General features: G+C 41.9%; 3 protein-coding genes across 9 annotated transcripts in view; 2 read left to right on the top strand and 1 right to left on the bottom strand.

Moving 5' to 3' along the window:
* Positions 1-13,862, top strand: part of Kank (kank) — a 34,242-nt gene extending 20,380 nt beyond the window's left edge. For 2 of the 6 annotated variants that reach the window (XM_032436907.2, XM_015173923.3), the window contains 9 exons: positions 2,708-2,973; positions 3,085-3,592; positions 8,547-8,962; positions 9,034-10,463; positions 11,287-11,754; positions 11,815-12,061; positions 12,290-12,502; positions 12,589-12,789; positions 12,852-13,862. In XM_032436907.2, the coding sequence (XP_032292798.1) occupies positions 2,708-2,973; positions 3,085-3,592; positions 8,547-8,962; positions 9,034-10,463; positions 11,287-11,754; positions 11,815-12,061; positions 12,290-12,502; positions 12,589-12,789; positions 12,852-13,013 (3,911 nt within the window). In that variant the 3' untranslated portion in view covers positions 13,014-13,862. Of the gene's footprint in view, positions 1-2,707; positions 2,974-3,084; positions 3,593-6,399; positions 6,633-6,747; positions 7,089-7,401; positions 7,484-8,546; positions 8,963-9,033; positions 10,464-11,068; positions 11,212-11,286; positions 11,755-11,814; positions 12,062-12,289; positions 12,503-12,588; positions 12,790-12,851 lie in introns of those variants that run through there. The other 4 variants (XM_015173924.3, XM_015173926.3, XM_015173921.3 and 1 more) reach the window with 4 other exon arrangements.
* Positions 13,863-13,947: 85 nt separating this feature from the next.
* Positions 13,948-16,057, bottom strand: Cyp317a1 (Cytochrome P450 317a1). Of its 2 annotated transcripts, XM_070209659.1 has the most exons (2): positions 15,173-15,244; positions 13,948-15,114 (listed from the first exon to the last, which is right to left on the bottom strand). In XM_070209659.1, exon 2 carries the CDS (start codon positions 15,105-15,107, stop codon positions 14,289-14,291), a length of 819 nt encoding a protein of 272 aa, XP_070065760.1. In that variant the 5' UTR covers positions 15,108-15,114; positions 15,173-15,244; the 3' UTR covers positions 13,948-14,288. The 2 variants fall into 2 exon arrangements, with proteins under 2 accessions (XP_070065760.1, XP_002049674.1); XM_002049638.4 differs by having other exon boundaries at positions 13,948-16,057.
* A 2,943-nt stretch (positions 16,058-19,000) lies between these two features.
* LOC6625469 (probable cytochrome P450 6a21) lies at positions 19,001-20,754 on the top strand. Its single transcript, XM_002049637.4, has 2 exons — positions 19,001-20,155; positions 20,215-20,754. Exons 1-2 carry the CDS (start codon positions 19,060-19,062, stop codon positions 20,631-20,633), a joined length of 1,515 nt encoding a protein of 504 aa, XP_002049673.1. The 5' UTR covers positions 19,001-19,059; the 3' UTR covers positions 20,634-20,754.
* The last annotated feature ends 470 nt before the right edge of the window (positions 20,755-21,224 follow it).

Below are 21,224 nucleotides of genomic sequence, written 5' to 3' on the forward strand. Positions count from 1 at the left end.
TCGTGCCCTGCTAGACTGGAACTCTATAGTTTCGGACAGTTGTAATAAAATCTATTATTCATTATATTTGTGTATAACTTTTTATCTTAAAATATGTATATATCACTTTATGATCTATCGAAAGCTGGGTTTAGTTTCATATCATGCACATCATATATATTTTCTATTATTTTGAAAAGTATCTTCTTAAAAGATGTCTTCCATTATTTTAAGAGTTGTTCTTCATTACTTGATGTATGTTGGTATTGAGTTGTTTAGCAGCCAGTTTTATTTTAGCATATAGTCGAAAGCTGTTTTTAATAGAATATGCAAATATCACAAAATTGAATGTAGTATATGCATTAGCTGATGAGCTCAGCAACTTTGGCAGAATAAGCTAAGCGAAAGTCACACTTAGCCAAAGTGAAAATCTCCGTGAAATGCAAATCAATTGCATAAGGCGAGCATCTGTAGAGTAAGGCTAGAAATATATTAGATATTTAAAAAGTGTCACTTTTCTTACATTTGCGGACTGGCCTTAATAGCGGACACTGATTTACACGTGCTGGAGTGAAAATCCCTGCGCTGCATTTGCATTTGCAGCAGTCAATCAACTTGAGACCATGTTTTGCAATCTGAAACAGCCAACACGCTGTTGGCTGACGAGACATAGACAAGCACTCAGCCAGACGAGCCGCTGTTGGCCACCAATTAGGCGACATTAGGCAGACCGCATTCTCGGACGCCCACAATGCAACGGCCAAAAGCAAATACAGCACATGCCAAACTGAACAAACAGCTGTGATTGAATGTGCGTGTGTGTGGGTGTTGGGTGTTTGGTGTCCAATACAGCGACAATAATTAAGCCGGCAAGCAGCGTCATTAAAACACCACGCCTACACCCCTGGCCCTGACTGCTGCTAATGACGGCAACAGGCATAGCCGCAGCTCATCAATATGCGGTTTATTGGCCTGGTTAGCACAGCACGTATACGCCGCGTAGTGCAGCCAAACACTTTCACAGCAGACACCCACGGCACGCCCACGGCAAAGAGGTGCACACTTTTATGAATGAACCGAGCGCTGAAAGTGAAACCGAAAATAATTTTAGTTAAATGCAACTCACACATAGATGGCGCCACCTGGCGCTAAACACACACTGAAAGCTTTCGTGCTGCTGCAATCTTAACTAGGCGCTGTTTAGCCGTCTGATAAGCGCTCCAAAAGTCGCCTATCTTATCGCCAATTAGCTGAATGATGACTTCAACAAGAATTTTAAGTCTGTGCCCATCCAGTTGGGCTGCGAACGTGCGTTTCAAATGGTCAGCACATCGGCGCAAGACTTGGGAATAACATACGCGTGTTTCTCGATTATCGATTTCAGCTTAAGTGGACTAAGGCCAATAACAAATGCTTTGGAATTTATTGTGGCTGGCGCTCCTGTGGTTGCAGTGGTATGTCGCAAGAAAACCACAGCGCATACTGCAGAGAATTTGCGGCGCAAGTGAGTGGCAGTGAGGCCGAAAGCTGTTAGAGAATAGATAATGATATGTATTAAAAGAGTTGTTTGTACTAAGAGGGTTTGGTTAACACTTAATTCCTCTGTAGAGGAATTGCTCTTTACTAAAAGAGTTATGCGGTCGTAGCACTAAACTCCACTGAAGAGGAACAGCCTCTCCGACCACATATTGCATATATTTCCACTGTGAGGCGAACTGAGTCGATCTGTTATAATTGTGAGTGGTATTCCAGTTTTCAATATTTTAGTTTTCGATTTATGTTTCATGTTTTTAGTTTCAAAATGTTTTGGCTTTGCTTTTAATATATCAGGCAAAATTTGTTAGTCAATCTCACATATAAAGAAAATCTGCCAATAGTTTCATTTATCAAAAGTTTTCAATATTGGACATGAAAATAAAGATGGTCTGCTTTTATATCTACTACCAACTCTTATCAATAAACAGTTCTCATAATCTTTTAAAGAGAAGCCCAAGTTAGTAGGGCAACTAGACAAAGGCGATGCCGGTCCAAGTTCAAGTCTAGGGTATGAGAAGATAGTTAAGCGAAGTGTAACTCCACTCGATTGTAATCTGTAGATAATAATAGAAATTATGCTCAATTCCTTATTGACTAGTTGAAACAATTAAAATATCAAACAAATTAAAACTAAATTAGAATCTCATATATATAGTAGCTACATTTTTGCTTTAGACGAGGTACCTAAAAGGCAACTCAAGGCTGTAAATTGCTTTTGACTCTCGTGCATAGTTCGTTATCTTAATTAAGCAAAATTAGTTATTATATGACGCAATTAAACATAAATATGGCCAGCAAATCACACAAATTTAACCGACGGATACATTCTGAGAACTGCGCTTGGGCGCTGCTGCGACTGCGGCTCAATTTACCAAAAAGCTGAAACGTGTTTTAGGCCAGCGGCAGGTGTGGCTCAGAGACTACCAAATGGCTGCCAAACACAAAAGCTAAGCCAGACGCAACCACAAATATATAAAAGATACAAAGATGCGGTCTGCAAGTGTGCGTGTATGTGTGTGTTGCCAATACCAAGAATCAGAAGCAGACGAACTCAGACAGACGTGACCTTGATAGTGACATTAAGATATGCGTTGTCTGCACTTAAGATACATTATACATATTTTTTCTCTGATGCTCATCCGGTCGTTTATCTCAATTTCTCCCTTATTTCTCTGTGCCTGTCCTTCTGTAGCTCGTCAAGTGCCGGGCAATGGCACCCCCAGCTCCACGTTAACCCGCTCTGTGCGCAGCTGCAACTGCTGTCCGTATGGATACCACATCGATCTGGACTTTGTGCGCTACTGCGAGGCTCTGGCCAATGCCAAGCCGAGCGAGGAGGAGTTGCAGCGACGTGATCGTCGACGTTCGCGCAAATCTATGGAGTTTATGCTTGGCTTTGAGAGTCTGTTTGGCAGCGATTGGCAGGCGGAAAGTCGTGTGCAACCCAAGCTAACAGAGGTGAGTCGAAATCTGTTTGGACTGAAAAATTCGTGGCCTTTGATCTGTGGCAACATCAAAGTGACGCGCACTTCGCACACGATTAACTTGTCACCTGTTTACTCTACGCAGGCCGCACATGAAAGCGAACCGGATTCGCCACGCCCCGCTGCCGGGCAATCGCCCTGCTATCGGCCGCGCTCCTCGTCAGTGCCACGCTTCAGTTACAGCAACAGCCTCGCACCACGCGCTGAGTCGCCCTATGGCACAGCCTCCTCCACCTGTTCCTCGCTGCGTGGCGGCATCGAGAGCGATGCGGGCATCTACCAGCCGCCAAGGCATCAGGGCAACCATATCTATGGCCATGCCCACCCGGCCGTCAGTCCGCCGGAAACGCGCGCCTTCCTCCACGAAGCGCTCGACGAGGTCTGCAGCGATTTCGAGCGAACACTGGAGCGCGCCTCGACCAAGCGGCGTAAGGCAGGCGCCTATAGCTATACCAACGGCAGCGCCCACTCCATGGATCGCAACAACAACAGCCTGAGCCTCAGCCTGAGCCTCAACAACGGCTACGGCTCCAAGGAGGTCAAAGAGCGTCGGATGGGCCAGAGCACATGGGATCGTTACTTTGATGTCGCAGGTGAGTGTCAGTTTTTTGAGTGCTGAAAATAGATGAGGAAATACTCTTGACGGCTTGCTTTGCTGCTGAATGATTCATAGTCGGCAGACTACTTCATTTGTATCTGGCAGATACTTTTGCTTTTCATTTCGCTTTTGCCTTTGCTTCTCTCAGCAATTAGCGACGCCGCCGCGCATGTGACACTTTTACGCAGGAAAGTGTGAAAAATTTTGAACAACTGTTGGAAGTTGTTGAGATACCGTACAATGGAACGAAAATAGTTTTTTTTTTTTAATTGATTACATACATATATTTTGAAAATATAGCATACAGTAGTTGCATCAATTTAGAGCTGACTTTAGACAACTATTGAATATTATACTCTTTTAAATATGACTTAGATTTATTTATATATTAGTTGAATCGTTGTAGACATTTCCCACATTTCAAATACTAGTCCGGATATTTTTGAGTCATTTATTTTTTATGGCAATTTAATATGCTTCCTTCCATGGTACTCGTATATAAAGCAATATTACTCATGTTGCCATATATAAATTGAAATAAATCAAATATTTTTTATTGAACATACGAAGAGTCGAAAATACTATTAATACATTGAAATTGTATTTGCGGGCCAACAAAATGTTAAGTTATTAAATCGAATTCATATGAATTATGATGCTCGAACATTTTAGTTTTCTTAGCGTAATCTACTGTAAACGCAAGAGCCAGATCAAAAGTATTTCAAAGTAAAAGAAATCAATTCAATAAGTTATTAAGGCTTGTTGGTAATTTAAGTGCAATGTGTGTGTTTTTGAATTTCCATCCCATTGTACACTTGTGTTTGGCAGGCAACATAACGCATGAAGCTGTCAACTCGACACGCAAGCTGTTAGATCAAAGCAATATTTAAATGTAGCTCCAAAAACGAGACGCAAAATGCCGAGGCATAATTCAATTTTGGACCTCCACCCAAAAAAGTGTCTCAGCCCAATCAAAAGACATTAAGCTGCATATAAACCGCCGAGTTAGCTGCAGATACAGATACTTTATGCCAATATAGATACAATCGCTTTGCATCTTTGGCATTTCAAACTCAATTGGAGTTTACAAGCGGCTCGGCAGTCAACTTCAAGGCGATTTCAGGCGTTCGTATCTTAAATCAATTTTGAAATGCGCATTTGGCGCTCAATTTGCATGCAAATGCTGCTAATGTTGTTGTTGTTGTTGTTGCTGTTGTTTTTGCTGCTGGCCCGTTTTTCTTGTATTTGCTTATGCCATAAATTTGCCATAAAGTGTGCAAAAAGCAATGCAAGAGACTCAGCCAAATAAACAAATCAAATAGTCGCATTTTGCAAGCGAACAGTTCAGCTGGGCCAGGAGCATAGAGTTGACAATGATTAATGATAACTAAAGTATACACTTATGTACATATATATTGATCTGTACATACATCAACATTTGTTATGTGTTTGCTTAGGCACGTAATAAATGGCTTATAAATTGCCTTCAATTTAATGCGTATTGCCAAAATATGGTTGCCAAAACACTTTTGACAATTGACGTCGACCTTAGAGACGAGCCTAGGAAGCTAGCTAACAATAGCCAAATGCTTTTAGATATCATTTTTGTTAACCTTGGGGCCCAAAAGCAAGTCTGGGCAGGCACCACTGTTTTTTTTCCTAGGCAGCTCAGGGAGTTGAGAGGCAGTCCTTCACTTAGACCAACTAAACTTTCACTAAACGTCAAGTATATATTTTTGAACTATATTTAGTATATGTTGTAAGCTATTTTTAACTTATAATAAATTAACCAAGCATTGATCGATTCGCAGCAGCTCATAAGCAAATATATCTATACTTATCGATCGATTTTTGTTGAAATGAATACTCACAAATTAGGGGCGTTTTTCGTATAGCATAGTCTGGCTATGCGAGACATACACTACACACACTTTAAAGTATGGAAATAGTTAAGCAAAGATTGTTATTATTTGCTTGCAAAACGATCGGACAAACTTAAGAGAGACCCACCTTGAAGCGCACTCGCACCGCTCTGGTCAGGTTCGAGACAGCTAACGATGAATCTAAATATATTACAAAATGGTTTTGTTCGCGTCATCATAATAATCAACATTATCATTTAATAATGTGCATTTAGCTTATCTGCGAATTGTTGTCTAGTATCTCTATTTGTTATTGTTTTCCTTTTTTTAGTGTTGTTCAGATTGTTTAATTTGTATTTGCTGAGCGAGCGACGACCTTATCGCTGTGCTCTCTTCTCTCCCTATACGACTTACATAAATTGCCGCTGTTTTTCTTTTTTGTTAGTAATACATAACAATTTTTTGTGTTGTTCTGCTTTGGCACAAGAGCTGTTGAATAATAACAAAATAGCTCATGCTAAATGATTTTTTTTTCGTGGCTGGCAGCAGCTCGAAAATCTCAACTCAGTTTGTCGACGACTTTCGAACGAAAAACATAAAAATGTGTCTAGCAGCGAAATAAAAAGCAATCAATAACCGAAATGATCTAAACGAATAAATTTATAAAACGAGTGTAGTCCGATATATAATTAAATTAGAATGTACGAAATAATTGCAATAAAAATATATGAATTGAAATTAACAAGTAATCAGCGAAAGAAATGCTAGAGCTAAAAAAATTCGAAACAGTGCGAAACATCGACAAACGACCGACAAAGAAAACGAATCCAATTTGAGTATATTATAGGCATATATAATATATGTAAAACTGTAAAAAATTAGAAATAGCCGAATGCAGCGTATTTAAATAACTATTTTAGATACTACAAAAAAAAATAAATTCTAAATTTATGGCGAATTCGCTAAGAGGAAGACAAGACACGCGTGTTAAAGAAAAATTCAAAAATAGATCAAAGAAAAAGCAGCATTGGCAAAATTCGAAAATTCGTGGGAGTGGAAAATAAAAATAAGAAGCTACGCTAATACGCATATAAATCAATAATAAAAATATATATTTTTTTGTAATGCCAATGCTCACAATTTTGAAGAGAATAAAACATGAATTCATGCAGAGTGAGTTGAGTGTGCGTGTAATTTTATGCCGCACTGTGTCAGATAATGTGCGACGTTATTCGCATCGATTTTTGATGCGAGTGTACGAACGTTTGCTTCATATCTGGCGAAGCAAATCAAATTAATATTGTTTATTACTCACACAGCAAGTGATTTAATTAACACAGCAAAAATAACGCAGCCCGCCTAACAAAATCGTAAAAAAAATACTATTTAATTCGCATTAGCAAAGTGCAATGGCTGCCGCCTTGACCGCTGAATGTGTTCTTAATTATGTAGTTGCATTGTTCAGTTAATTGTGCTATTAACAAACTAAAAACCAATAACAATCGACAACAACAATGTTTGCCACAGCCAGCGACACGTTGTCGCTGCGCCGCAACAAGGAGACGAATCGAAAGATCAAAATGAAGCCGGAGCCCAGGCAAAGTCCATTGCGAAGCTGGTGGAATGACTGTAGGTTAATTAGCCAAATGCCACATGACAGCAGGTTGGGAATATCTATTTTCTCTGATATTAGCTGGGGCAACGCGTGTTTTCAATTTTCATATTTGCTAATTTTCTGGCTCATAAAAACTGATTAATTATGGCCCGGTCAATGCTACCAAACACGCGACTTGCGTCTCTTCGGCCAGCCCGACATTGCCTTGACCATCTTTCTCGACAGCTCAGCCAACTTGGCACCGACAGCACACAAAAAATAGAAATCGTTTCGGTTATTTTTGCTATTTTCTTCTAGTCTCATTTTATTTTGCCTAAAGTTCAGTGCACAGGAGGCTGTCGTATGCAGTATGTCGTATACATACTGAATTTAACTAATAGTAGCAAATGGAGCAGCGGCAGTAAAAAAAGTGAGAAAACAAAAATACTTGGCAGCCGGCAAGGCGATGAGTAACAACTGTCGAAACACAGTGTCTGTAAAAACTATGCGCACACACATTGCGAACTCTGGTTTATTAAGAGTACGAATAACTGCAACGCCGTATTCCAATTTACGGAGTCAAAAAAGATTGTCAAGTTATATTTACGTGATTCCGAAATCGCAAAAGTTGCTCGACGGACTCTCTTGCTGCTTATCGATTAGCATTAATGGGATATCGATAGAAATCGATTTAATATCGATAACATATCGATATCCTGCCAATTCGTAGAGTGCACTTAAATAACATATTGACAGCAAATTTCGCTGACACAGTGTCGAAAGCCTGCAAACAGTTTATCGATAACATAACGATCCTAAATGGAAGAACGGAAGATAGAGACTTTTCCAGCGCTCTGGGAGAGACCGTATGTGTTGCACCTACGTGCATACGTGGCTAGATAGAGGATATATATTTGGGTTTTCTTTTATCGATTAGCATTGGATACTATCAGTTGAAATTGCAATTGAGTGCAAAAACCAGCTCGGGCAATGCCCGGCTCGGGCAAAAACGTTGTCTCTTATACTATAAACAAATGAGTGCAATAAATTGTCAGTATGTAGGTAAAATCAATATTGAATAATAATAGCGACAGTCGGCGCCCCGACTTATCAGCAGTCGGACACAAACGCGTTTAAGGGACAGAGACCCGGGTCTGTTGTAGCATTAGTCTTTTGTCTTGTAGACTTGTTTTTATTTTTGGCATTTTTGTTTTGTATTTTTGTGGCTGTTTTTGTTTGGCAAATTATGCGGACTGTGGCACAGTTTGCATAGTTTGTATATCATCTATTATATTTTATCACTAATATTATATTATATTATGGCATTTGGTTGGGCCAAAATGTTGTCAGTAGTAAACTGCATGCGTCTATGGCAAGTCTGCAAATTAAAATTGTTTTGAGCAAAGCTATTGACAGAGCAAGTAACTACAGAAGGAGAGAGTAGTTGAATGCCAACCATTATCTAAAGCTGGCTTTATCGTTTCTATTTTTAGACTCCTGCATGGCGGGCAATCGCTCACCGCGGTCGAGCACACCGCGCCATTTTCAGCGCTCGAACACGCTGCCCTTGCAGCAGCGACCTAGTCCCAGTCCCGCCGAGGTGCACTACGAGAGCTATGTGCAGGCCACGGTGGCGGCCAATGCCAAGTCGCCAGTGGAGCAGCTGGAGCAGGCCAAGGCGACGCCGCCACCACCGCCGCCACGGCGCCATCATTTGACAGCCACGCCCAAGGCGGAGCAGGCGAATGGGCATGACACTGCCAGCCCCCTGCAGTCGCCGGCCAGTTCGGAAGCTGGACAGACCACAGCAGATGCACAGGCGCTGTGCCAGATACGTGAGCAAATGGCGCTCAGTCTCAAACGTCTCAAGGATCTAGAGGAACAGGTTAAGGTCATACCCGATATGGAGGTGAGCAAATGGATTGCTATGCAATACTCGAGTCACATACAAATGTACATGCTTCTGTCCTCTTTTCTCAGCTGGAACTCAGCTCTTTGCGTGCTGAGAAGCAGCGCCTGCAGCGCCGCAATGAGGAGCTGTTGCGTGGTCAACGCCAGACGCCCTCCCCACCAAGTCCAGGCATCAAGAACGCCTCGCCCGTCCAGTTTACGCCGCAGCGCATCAGTCCTGTTTCGCTGGAGAGCCTGGGAGCGCGCATGCGCAGCAGCTCCATATCGCCCAGCATAATAAGACGCGATGTGGCCACACAGGCGGCCAGCAAAGTGACTGCCACACGCGATGTGGCCGTGGGCTCCCAGCTGACCGTCCGGCATGTGGGCACGCAGCAAGCCGAGGTGCTCTACTCGCAGCCGGAGCTGAAGCAGAAGATTGAACAGGCGCTCAGCGATTGCAGGCAGCAGCGGCTCAGGCAGCTGATCTCGGTGGGCACTCAGATGTATGTGCCACAGCGGGAGCGGCGCGAGATGGGAAATCAAACGGTGCCGGAGCGACCGGTGCTCAAGCACAATGTGAGCATCAGTGCCAAGCCCACGACCAGGGAAAACTTCACCAACTGCCAGCCGGATGTGCGCAGCGTGGGCAGCTCCGACCATCGCATCACGGATGTGCTCTGCGAAAAGTGTGCCATCGTTCGGCGCAGCGTCAGCGTCAGCTGTGGCACAGAGGAGCCGCTGGAGAAACCAAAGCCCGTGCCACTGCTGCCGGGGCGCAGCAACACCTTCAGCCTGGGCGAGCATGAGCAGCTGGCGATCAAGCGCAAGGCCATTGCCTGCCAGACCCCAATGAAAATGGTGCACAGTGCGTCGAGCCAAACAACAACGACCACTGTGCGTTCTACGGGGGCTCAGGTGAGGCCGGAACAGCAACAGATGGCAACACAGTGCGGGAACGTGGAAACGATAAGCCGCCAAACGGATACCAATGGACTGCAGCGTCTTTCACGCAGCGCAACCAAGTCCGAGCAGCTGATGGCGCCACAGACACGCCCATCTACACGCCACGCAGGCAGTAACACCGAGCCGGCGCCATTGCCTAAGCCAGAGCGGAGCACTACACACTCAGCTTGCAACACGGATCATGTGCACAAACGGGACGTTGGCTGCGGCGACATTGTCAAGCCGCACATCTCGATTGCCTGTGCGGCCAATTACTGTGATTCCTGCAAAGAGGCTATCCGCGTGCTGGCCAAGGATTTTTCAAAGGCGGACAACAGCGAGCTGACGCCCGCTGCAACGACTGCTGCGGCTACTCCGGCGGCAGCTTCCACGCCTGCGCCCACGGTTAGGCGCTCTGCCTCGGCAGATTCGCGCATTCCGCGCCCTAAGCATCTCACTAGTCCCAGTCCAGTACGCAGGCAGTTCCAGAGACAAAATACTTATACACTACCAACTGCCACAGGAACGCCATCGACCATAAAGAGCCCCAAGGCGGAAAGAAAAATATTTTTGAGGTAAGTTGAACTCTAATTAATTAATTCAGTTTTATACTGCCCCACTCTTAGTCCGACCGTAGATTCACCTAGGTCCCACGCATTGTCAGTTAGTCCAATGTTTGTTTTATAGACTTGTGTATATGCTCAAAAATGTTCTTTTTTTGATCACCATAATATGGAAAACATTGAAATTTCCGAGGTATATTCTTGTTCTTTGTTACTCACATCCATTTCAAATCTAAGGAACTTAAATTAAAATAGCGAATGACTACAGAGTCCATTATAAAATAAGATGAAAATCCTAGTCCTAGTTTTTGTAGGTCTCTAGATTTTTATTTTTCACCTAATGTATGTAAAGACCACAAAATTGAAAAATCGCAATATACGATTTATATATTTATATACTTATAATAGATATTGTAATGCTCATCATGGCCCACTGTAGTCAGAGAACAAAAAGCTTTTTTTGCAAGTTTTTAGCCGAGGCACAAACCCACAGGAAGTCGTGTGTCATGCGCATTGGAGATGCTCAGTGTGCGAGACAGATTCGGAGTCCGAATAGTTGCGAATGCCAGCCTGGTCGCATTGACCTTCAGGCTCAGTTTTCATTTTGGCTTTGGCGCGTTTGCAGCTTCGCTTCGTTTATCGACTTTTTTGTTTATTGTTTGGCTTTTCGTTTTTCCATGGTGTTCTCGATGTTTTCCGGCCTGAGCAGCTTCACCTGCTACCCACTGGTGGTCAGCGGCTGCTCAGCGCTGTTGCTAACGTGCGTCCTTCAGAGCAGAGTTTACATCGATGAATCTTCTGACTAAACTGAATCCATTAAAATATTATTCCACAGCTCGCTGCAGGAAAAGCCGCCAAGTGCTGCGCACGACCTCTCGCCAGAGTCGCAGAGCTTTATCAAACAGCCGTCCAGCAAATCAACTGCAACGTCTCAGGATTTGGATCTAACCCAGCTTGGCGACGATGAGTTGATTGTGCGCGAGGAGAAACGGGTTAGCATTAGCTGGTCCCGCGATGCCTCGCCAGCGCCACTGATGACCTCTTCGGCAACGACGACAAGCACCAAGTCCGCCTCGCCAGACCAAGCGTTAACCGTGTCCAGTGATTCCAACGTGGAGCGCGAGATATCACAAGGTGCACGCAAAAAGTCGAGCACGCCGCTCAAGTCTAGTCAAAGCGAAGGCTCCCAGGTGACCGTCATCGAGCGGCAGGCAGACGTGGAAGAAAGTCCAAAAGAGGAGCGTCCGCCCACCAAGGCACAGCTGCATCAGCTGGCTCAGACACCGTCAGAGCCCAGAAAAAAGTAAGTTTTTGAATCTCAAATCATCAAATGATATCAATATTATATTCTGCCGACGCATAGAACGGAACTGCCCAAGGAGCTGAAGGATGCACTTAAAGTCGTCAACGATTCGCTGCTCAAGAAATTGGGCTCCAGGCCCTTTACATCGTTCAGCCTAAAGACGCCCAAGGCAACCATTGGGGAGCACTGGTTCCGCATCTCTAGCACCGCTACGTCCAATCCGCATGAGGTTGAGGATTACTTGGACTACTTTGAATCGCTGTCCGTGCCAGTTTTGGAGTATTGTGTCAACCTCTTCGATAGCAATGTGAGTTGATAAGGTTGCCAGAGCATTTAGGCTTTAAAACAAAATTTGAACTCAATGCTAAGCAATGAATCTCTTGCAAGGAAGCTAATAAAGACAGATTATTAACGCTAAGTAGGAAAAGATGAGATAAAATTAAAATTCTTTCTTGAGATTAATTCCATGTATGATCTACATAGCTATTACATCTACTCAATACTCAGTGCTTGACCTCTATTATTATATTTACAGGGCAACACGGCCATGCATTATGCTGTCTCGCATGGTAACTTTGACGTCGTATCCATACTGCTGGATTCCAAGGTTTGCAACGTAAACCAAATGAATAACGCTGGATACACATGCGTCATGCTCGTTTCTTTGGCCAAGCTGAAGCAAGCGGCGCATCGGACAGTCGTGGAGCGACTGTTTCAGATGGCCGATGTCAACATACGAGCAAAAAAGGTAGGTAAAGGCACGTCATAGTGTCAGTCTGGACGCTGCTCTTTATCAATTGCTAACCGAACTGATTCTCGGCCCCACTCTTGCAGCATTGCCAGACCGCATTGATGCTCGCTGTGTCGCATGGTAATAGTGACATGGTTGCCATGCTGCTGGATGCCGGCGCAGATATCAATATTCAGGATGAGGATGGTAGCACGGCGCTGATGTGCGCCGCGGAGCATGGACGTGTGGACATTGTTAAGCACTTGTTGTCGCAACAGGATTGCGATTCACTGGTCCAGGACGTGGTTAGTATTAAACCTGGGCGTTAGCCTGCAGCAGTATTAATTTTATTTCTCCTATATTGCAGGATGGCAGCACGGCTTTCAAAATCGCTTGGCAGGCCGGACATCGCGACGTGGGTTTGCTGCTCTACGTGCATGAGCAGATGCTGCGCAGCAAGCTGCCCAATCGAGGGGAGCCCATACGAAAGTCCCTGCCCCTGCCCGCTCGCCCAAAGCCACCAAAGTGAAACGGTAGCGGAAGTTCGGGGGAAAGTCGCAGCTGCCGGGCAGCCATTCTGTATTAGCGGCCAAAATGTCGAACAAACATTAGTGGTAAGATTTGAATTAGCATTTCGTAGCGCTGTCTAGGGAAAACAGCTTAAGCATTCCATATCAGTCCAGCTAAACTATAAAAAAACAAACAAACAATTGTTAATATTTTAGCTAATAGTTAACACAGAAAACAGAAGGCACAAGCAGTTTTTAAATATTATTTTTAAATTGTATTTAATTGAATCTCTATTTAATTATAAAGTCTAAACAGCTCACAACTTAACAATTAACCTGTGCAAAAATTATAAGTAATGCTTAGTTTCGTAATTATGCTACTAAAATCCAATGGAAAACTGACAAAACTTACATTTAATTAATAGTAACATACATATTTCTTTTAAGCCCGTAAGAAATTATTTACATTATCACTAAACAAATACTGCACTAGCCTGTGCTACACGAGTAGCAGCCATATAGCAACCATATCAGCAAACGACAATGCAAAAAACGACAACAAATTAAAAGTAAACAAACATAATAATACAAATGTAAAGCAATTAATTAATGTGTAATTAAATTATTTTTGCAGAGCTACTTACAATAAAAAAATAATGGTTGATAAACAAAATATTTCAATAAGCACTTTTATTAAATTGAAAACAATTTCCGGGATTTCCGGCTACCCAAGCGTAGTACGAATCAATGTAAACGTATATATATATTCAAACTTAAGGCGGCACATTGTATTTAATATTACACATATATGTATTCATTTTACTATTAACTATTTTAGAGCATTTTAAATAAATACAATTTATGTTCAAGTTGTTTTACGCTTAATTATTTTAGTTTGTCTCTAAGTTTGTCATATATTAACAAAAATATATTATTTGTCAGGTTCTTAACACTATTTAGTTTAATTACTTAGTTTTCATTGTGTTTATGATTTCTTAAATATTATTCCAAGTATTTATCTTTTTATTTATTAATTTGAGTTTTCACTCTTAAGTACTTACAAGCTTAATTTTTTTTTTCATTTTTCCTCTTGTTCTTTTTTTTCATTATTATTTTTGTGTGAATATTATTTTAACTTTTCATTGCTTTCAAGGAATTTCTGAGTTTCCATATTTGCAAAGTTATTATTTAGCTCCAATTAAAACTTAATATTTAAAGGTATTTAAATTCATCTAAACTTTAGTCACATTATAAATTCCATATTCGTGTACTGGGATTAGCAGGTTTTGCCTCAGTTAGACGGCACGCTCCTCTAGGCCGGGCTCGACTACGCCCAGCGGAGTCAGCTGCAGCGCGATGCCATCGTCTAGACTGACCAGCGGTCGCTTGGAGTTCAAAGTGAACTCGAACTCCAGCAGAAGTAGCGCCAGTGCGAGACGCAGTTGGAGCTGGGCGAATTGCATGCCAATGCAATTGCGGACGCCGGAGCCAAAGCCAAACCATGTGCTCTGCTCCTTGAAGGAGTCTCTGGGACTGCCCCAGCGTTCGGGTTTAAAGCGCTCCGGCTCGGGATAATACTCGGGATCATTGTGTATGGCATGGGTTGGTATGATCACAAACAGCTCCTTGACCAGCGTGTATTTCATGTGCTCCGGTAGCGTGTAGTTGTTGAGGACGCGACGCATTATGTAGGGTGTGATGGGATGCATGCGCAGGGTTTCCAGGATGACATGACCCATGAGTGTGAGGGATTGTACACACTCGTAGCTCAGGTTATTCTGATGCTTTGCCATGGTCTGCTTTAGCTCCTGGCGGACCTGGCTCTGTACTTCCGTGTTTAGGGCCAGCTCATATAGCACAAAGGACAAGGTGTTGGCGGTCTGCTCGTAGCCCGCCTTGAGGAAGACAAACGCGTGAGCTGCCAATTCGTGTTGCAGATGCGCCTTTAGCTCCTTGTCAGCCTCGTACTCGTGCGTAGTCAGCTCCAGCGCTTTAATGTCCAGCAGCAGCTGTAGATAATCCTGAGTACGTACATCCGATACCTCGCGCTGCCCTACAATATCCTCGAGTAGGGTCAGAAAGTAGACTTCGGCCTGCTTGGGAGTTAGGCGCATGCGCAGCCTGCGGCAAAAGTTGGGAAAGCGTATCATCAGCAGATTCATCAGATAGCCATGCTTACGGGTGCTCAGCGCCAGCTCCGTCATCTGCTCAAACTCATCCAATGGGTATTTTTGGCGCTGCTCGGCGTTCAGGCCAAACACACAGCTGGCCAGGGCGGACAGCACATAGCGTCGCATTAATTTCTGTATGTGGAGCGTGGAGTGGGACTGCTTCATCAGCGTGGTGCTGACAATTAGCAGCAGCTGCTCGGCCTCCTCGTACAGGCTGCCATAAAGCCATTCTATGCGCTCTCGCTCAAACGTCGGTTCCAGTTTCTGTCGCATCTCCTTCCATCTATTGCCACGCAGTCCGTACAGATCGCCCGATAGCGGATCCGATTTCTGATTGCAGTAAATGCCACGATCGTTGAAATTCGCGAAATCTTTGATCATTATCTGGCGTATAAGCTCACGGTCGAGCACCAGAGCGCGCGGCTGCAGCAGCGCATAGAAACCGCAGAAGGGTCCACTGCCCTTGAACTTGTTGTAGAGGGTCGTGTAGTGGGCGGCCTTCATTGCCTCAGTGCTAAGCGACTGGGTGACGAGCTGTTTAACGATGGGCCATAGCTTCTTGGGCCTCTCGTGCGGTATGTCCAAATAGCGCCAATAATCGCGCTGATAGCGCGCGGCCATGAACAGCAGCACCAGCAGGCAGAGCACGATTAGGCCCAATATCATAAATATTATCCACATGCCTTTCATACTGATTTGTTTTAAATTGTACTACAATTGAAAATACACACTCACACACAGTCAGATACACGCGAAATCACAGTGTCACACACAGTTTTGGCCAGTGACTCTTTGTGGCCGGAAACCGAATCCGTCAGTGATCTAATGCGAATCGCGGACGCGTTCTCAGCGACAAGTTGAATCTGTTACTTTCATGACCAAACCGCGCTGTTCGACTGAGTGCAATTGAGTAAAACATATTTACGATACGCTCCGCGCCATTGGGAGCTTTTCATTTAGGCGGAGCGAGGGGGGTACCTGGAGTACGCTACACTACAGTTACTGCTGCATATGGCTTTAACACGCTCCGAGTGGGCGTCCGAGTGAGGCCAACAAAGCAGACTCGCAGCTCAATGTGACTAAGTCTCAGCGTGGGACGAATCAATGAGCTGTGAGCACAAAAACAATCTAGTCGGAGCGGTCAATTGAAGTTGTCTACACTCTTTTTGAAAAGAAGTTCTCTCGCTATAACACTACTTCTTAGTCACTTGCATCTGCTACTCAGGGAATATTGTAATTTTAATTATACAAGAACTCAATATGCTGATACAAATAATTTACATAAAAAATAAAAAATAGATGTAGCGCATTTGTTAGTTCCGCATGACTGAACACTGTAAATTATCTACGTAGCAATACACTTTAAAGTTCATTTTCGTTTGTTATCAGTTTTGTACGGCTTTTATTTGATTTTTTTTTTTTTTTTCAATATTCTTATTTTTTATTTTTGGTTCTTATAGATAAAAGAGCAGTTGTTGGCTTTGAAATTCCTATGGTATTCCCGTTGGGGTGGGGTTAGCTCTATTAAAACTGGCCCATAAACTAATTGCACTGAGCAAAAAAGTTGTCTGCTCAATGAGCAAAAGCAAATAAATGTTATATACTCCCTTATCGTAATGTTTTTTTTTTTTTTTTAATGACTTCAGTCATCAGCTGTCTACGGCGGGGCTAGTATGTATAACCCCCCTTTCTAGCAAAATATAAAAATTGACGAATCAGCCAGCTTTCATTTATTTTTTTTTTTAAATTACATTTAATTTGAAGTCATGTGAGCGGATTTATTCGAGCACAGTTCAAAAATACTCGCAGCTTTTGCTCTCAATGTACTTGTTTAGTTGACCTGTTGAATTTAACGTCCAATTAGCGCGTAAATGCTACAACAACAAGAGCCAGACTCGTCGTGAGTGACCGACATGAAGATACCCCTTTAAGCACTGGTTATAGCCTTGCACTATAATAAATGCACCTTACCTAGTCCGATCTTAATGATATGCATACCTTAAATTGTACTTAAATAATATATTTAAAAAAAAATAATCGTAATTTTTGGGGGACCGGCAAAAGGTATCCAATATGTTATCTGCGTATTTGATAACCAAACACAGTATTTGGCTCCTGTTACCTTTTTTTTATAAATCGATGTCTATCAATATTTTGGAAGTAGACAGAGAATCGTAGAATCAGACTTCTTGTTGTGACATACCAGAATAAAAGTTTTAATATTTTAATCTCTAGCTTAAATAGAGGTCAACTAATTTATTTAGACCAGCTCAGCTCGTAGTCTTGATTTTTGATTAGATATACTTCCTTCTACCTGTTACATACCAAATTTAATGTCCCTTTCTTACATTTGATGTGCGTACAGGGTATTAAAACAAATATCGCGAATAACAACAAACAACAAATAAAGCTGTTCAATTGTTGTTGCTTATATTGTAGTTATTGTTTCTACCAATAGCTGTACTTGAAATCTAATTAAATGTTAAACTAAAATGCGACAGAAGGCAAACATCAGCGTTACCGGGCCACCTGTAAATAAATATGCCGATTTAGACGCACCTCAATTGAAACAAATCTTTGTGAGTGAGAAAGCTTCACCTTAAATGACAAAATTATCGCAGACATTGTCAGTGTCTTCGTGATTTTTACAATGAGTAGTTCCAAATAGAATAAATAAGAGATGTCTGTAAACCACAGCCAATATAATATTTTCGATCATAGCATCCTGTTTGAAATACTTCAATTCATAACATTTGGCCCAGTATTATGACTCTTTGTTTTATTTTTTTTAAATTGGGGGAAGTATGGCAGGAATTCAAAAAGTGTAAAATTTCTTCCGAAAGCCTATATCCCATTTTGGTATGGTGTATATATAAAATAAGAATAAAATCGATTCTTTTATTTTTGATAATAATTAATAAATTGATATATATTTATTATTCTTCATACATTTTTTTTTTGTACTAAATCATTTTAATTTTTATTAAAATTTATGTTATAAATTAATCAAAAGATTTTGATGAAATCTCATGCCTTAAGCAGGCAGTTCATGCCACGCACTTTTCTGCTTAAGCTAGTTAAATCACTTCCTTATTTATTGCTGGAAATCCCAAGCTTGTTATACTTATTAAAGGTGTTGCTTGAGATAATTATTTAATTTTAAACAGTTTCTTTAATGTACCGAGCTCTTAGAACCACATCATACAATTATTTTAGTGGTGCTTAATAATAGCTTCTATTCCACAACTGAAACATCTTAAATCTATTAAGATATACTATATCAACATAATGTGCATGTAATCAAAGGATTATGAAAGTATATTATGAGACGAGGAGTGTTTTTAGCAACTATTTTAATTGCCTTGTTATGGCCAATATTGTTGGCCGATTCCTGACAAACGGAATATAACAATATCATAAAAAAAAAAAAAAAACAACAAAATTTCCAAACATTGGTATAGATATGGAAACCTGAAGACATGAATTGAAGCAAGTCAAGTAAATAATCTACGATATTTCAAATATCAAGGATCTTTATGAAAATTTATTTAGGACCTGATGAGTAAATTTGCCTCCGGACGAGAACTATATGAATTCTAGATGGCGTTTCAGACATTAAAATATATATTTGGAGGCTAGCTACAAAAGTCTGCAAAAGCTCCAATCGATAAGGGTTACGGACACATTTAAGCACTACCAAGTGTGTTAGCAAGCCAACAGATTAACCAGAGAGTGAGTCCGTTAAAGCTCAAATGTCATTGCGACCGTATATTCTTGACTTTATAAGGCACACACCGTCGAAGTAGCGGTTAGTTTTCCGCTGAAATTTGTTTAAATAGTAAGACTTGTGCTCCACCACTTTCACTTGTTTTAGCATAAGTAATTTCTGATTAGCATGGGCATCGGCACTTTATTATTAACGGCGGTGATAGCCCTGATAGGCTATCTTTTCTTGCAAATACGTCGAAATATGCAGCATTGGCAAAACTTGGGCATTCCATGCGAGGAGCCCAATTTTCTGATGGGCAACTTGACGGGCGTCCGCATTAAGCGTGCATTTCCAGATATTTGGATTCATTATTATAACAAGTTCCGAGGAACAGGTCCATTTGCCGGATTCTATTGGTTTCAACGTCCAGCCGCATTCATCTTGGAGCCTTTCTTGGTGAAGCATATCCTGATCAAGGATTTCAATAAGTTCACGGATAGAGGCTTCTTTCACAACCCCGAGGATGATCCACTGTCTGGTCAGCTGTTTCTGCTAGATGGGCACAAGTGGAGATCTATGAGAAACAAGCTATCATCAACCTTTACGTCCGGCAAAATGAAGTACATGTTTCCTACGATTGTAAAAATTGGTCACGAGTTCGTAGACGTCTTCGGAGAAATGACAGACAAGTCTTCGATTATTGAGGTTAAGGAACTCATGGCTCGATTTACCACAGATGTTATTGGCACTTGCGCATTTGGCATTGAGTGCAGCAGTCTCAAGGATCCGGAAGCGGAATTCCGTGTCATGGGTCGTAAGGCTTTAACCGACCAACGTCATGGGGACTTGGGAATGGCTTTTATCAACAGTTTTCCAAAATTTTCAAGACGCATTCATTTGAAGATGACTCCAGAACATATTGAAAAGTTCTTTATGCGTATTGTAAGAGAAACTGTTGCCTACAGAGAGGAGAACAATGTTCGACGCAACGATTTCATGGATCAACTGATTGACTTGAAAAACAATCAATTGATGAAGTCCGAGACGGGTGAGAGTATGAGTCTTACGATTGAAGAAATAGCTGCCCAGGCTTTCGTCTTCTTCGCCGCCGGATTTGAAACATCTTCCACCACCATGGGATTTGCTCTATTTGAATTGGCTCAGAACGAGGACATACAAAAGCGGTTGAGGGAGGATTGCAATGAGGTACTAGCCAGGTATAATGGAGAGCTAACTTATGAATGTATCAAGGACATGGAGTATTTGAACCAGGTCATATCGGGTAAGCAATCCAATTAACCATTTTATTCACATAACACTTGACAAGTTATTTATTCCCAGAAACCCTTCGGCTATACACGGTTCTTCCAGTCCTCAACCGCGAATGCTTAGAGGACTTTGTCGTGCCAGGATATCCGAACTATGTTATCAAGAAGGGAATGCCAGTGCTGATACCCTGCGGTGCTATTCACCGTGATGAAAAGTTCTATCCTGAACCAAACCGATTCAATCCAGATAATTTTAAAGCCGAACGAGTGAAGAACCGTGACTCGGGAGAATGGCTTCCCTTTGGTGATGGGCCGCGTAATTGCATTGGAATGAGATTTGGGGAAATGCAGGCTCGCATTGGTCTTGCCATGCTTATCAAAAACTTTAAGTTTTCGGTGTGCGATAAGACAATTATACCCATTAAAAATCACAAAGAGAGCTTCTTGATAGCCAGCGAGTCAGGTATATACCTAAAGGTAGAGCGAGTTTAAGAACTCACATGGCAACATATCATAGTTCTTATCAACTGTACATTTGATTTATGCAAATGACCCGATATGAGTTTAGAATTATTAATATGTTGCTCAGGAATTTTAATAAAATACACTGCTTGATTTTAACTTGAAACTGCGGGGCTTATTTACATAAATCATACTTATTTTTGTCTTGCCAATATATAAATATTTTTTACGACTACATCGCAGCTACTATCCAGCTTCTATTACTTCAATATTATTGTTATTAATATTTAATATGAAAATTGCTGCTAGGCCGAACTGTCGGTCTCTCGCAAATTAGTCCAAAGCACAGAAAGAAAAAGAAAAGAAAAAGAGGTAGAGGTAGAGAGTGAGAGAAAGTGCAAGAGAGACTTAATACAGGCAGACTCACAATGGACATACATACATAAAAATTTTAGCTGGGTATAGGATAAAAACTTTTAATCCCTCCAGGCCCTCGTTATAATTTACAGCGTGTATTTAATAAATTAAGTAAAATGCGATAGTCAATGGATGAAACCCAGACCATGCAGCCGGCGTCTAACATTTTTAATATAGCTATATAACAAAGAGAGCATTGTCATC

This window comes from Drosophila virilis, chromosome 5, assembly GCF_030788295.1.
Source record: "Drosophila virilis strain 15010-1051.87 chromosome 5, Dvir_AGI_RSII-ME, whole genome shotgun sequence".
In the NCBI taxonomy this organism is placed as follows: domain Eukaryota; kingdom Metazoa; phylum Arthropoda; class Insecta; order Diptera; family Drosophilidae; genus Drosophila; species Drosophila virilis.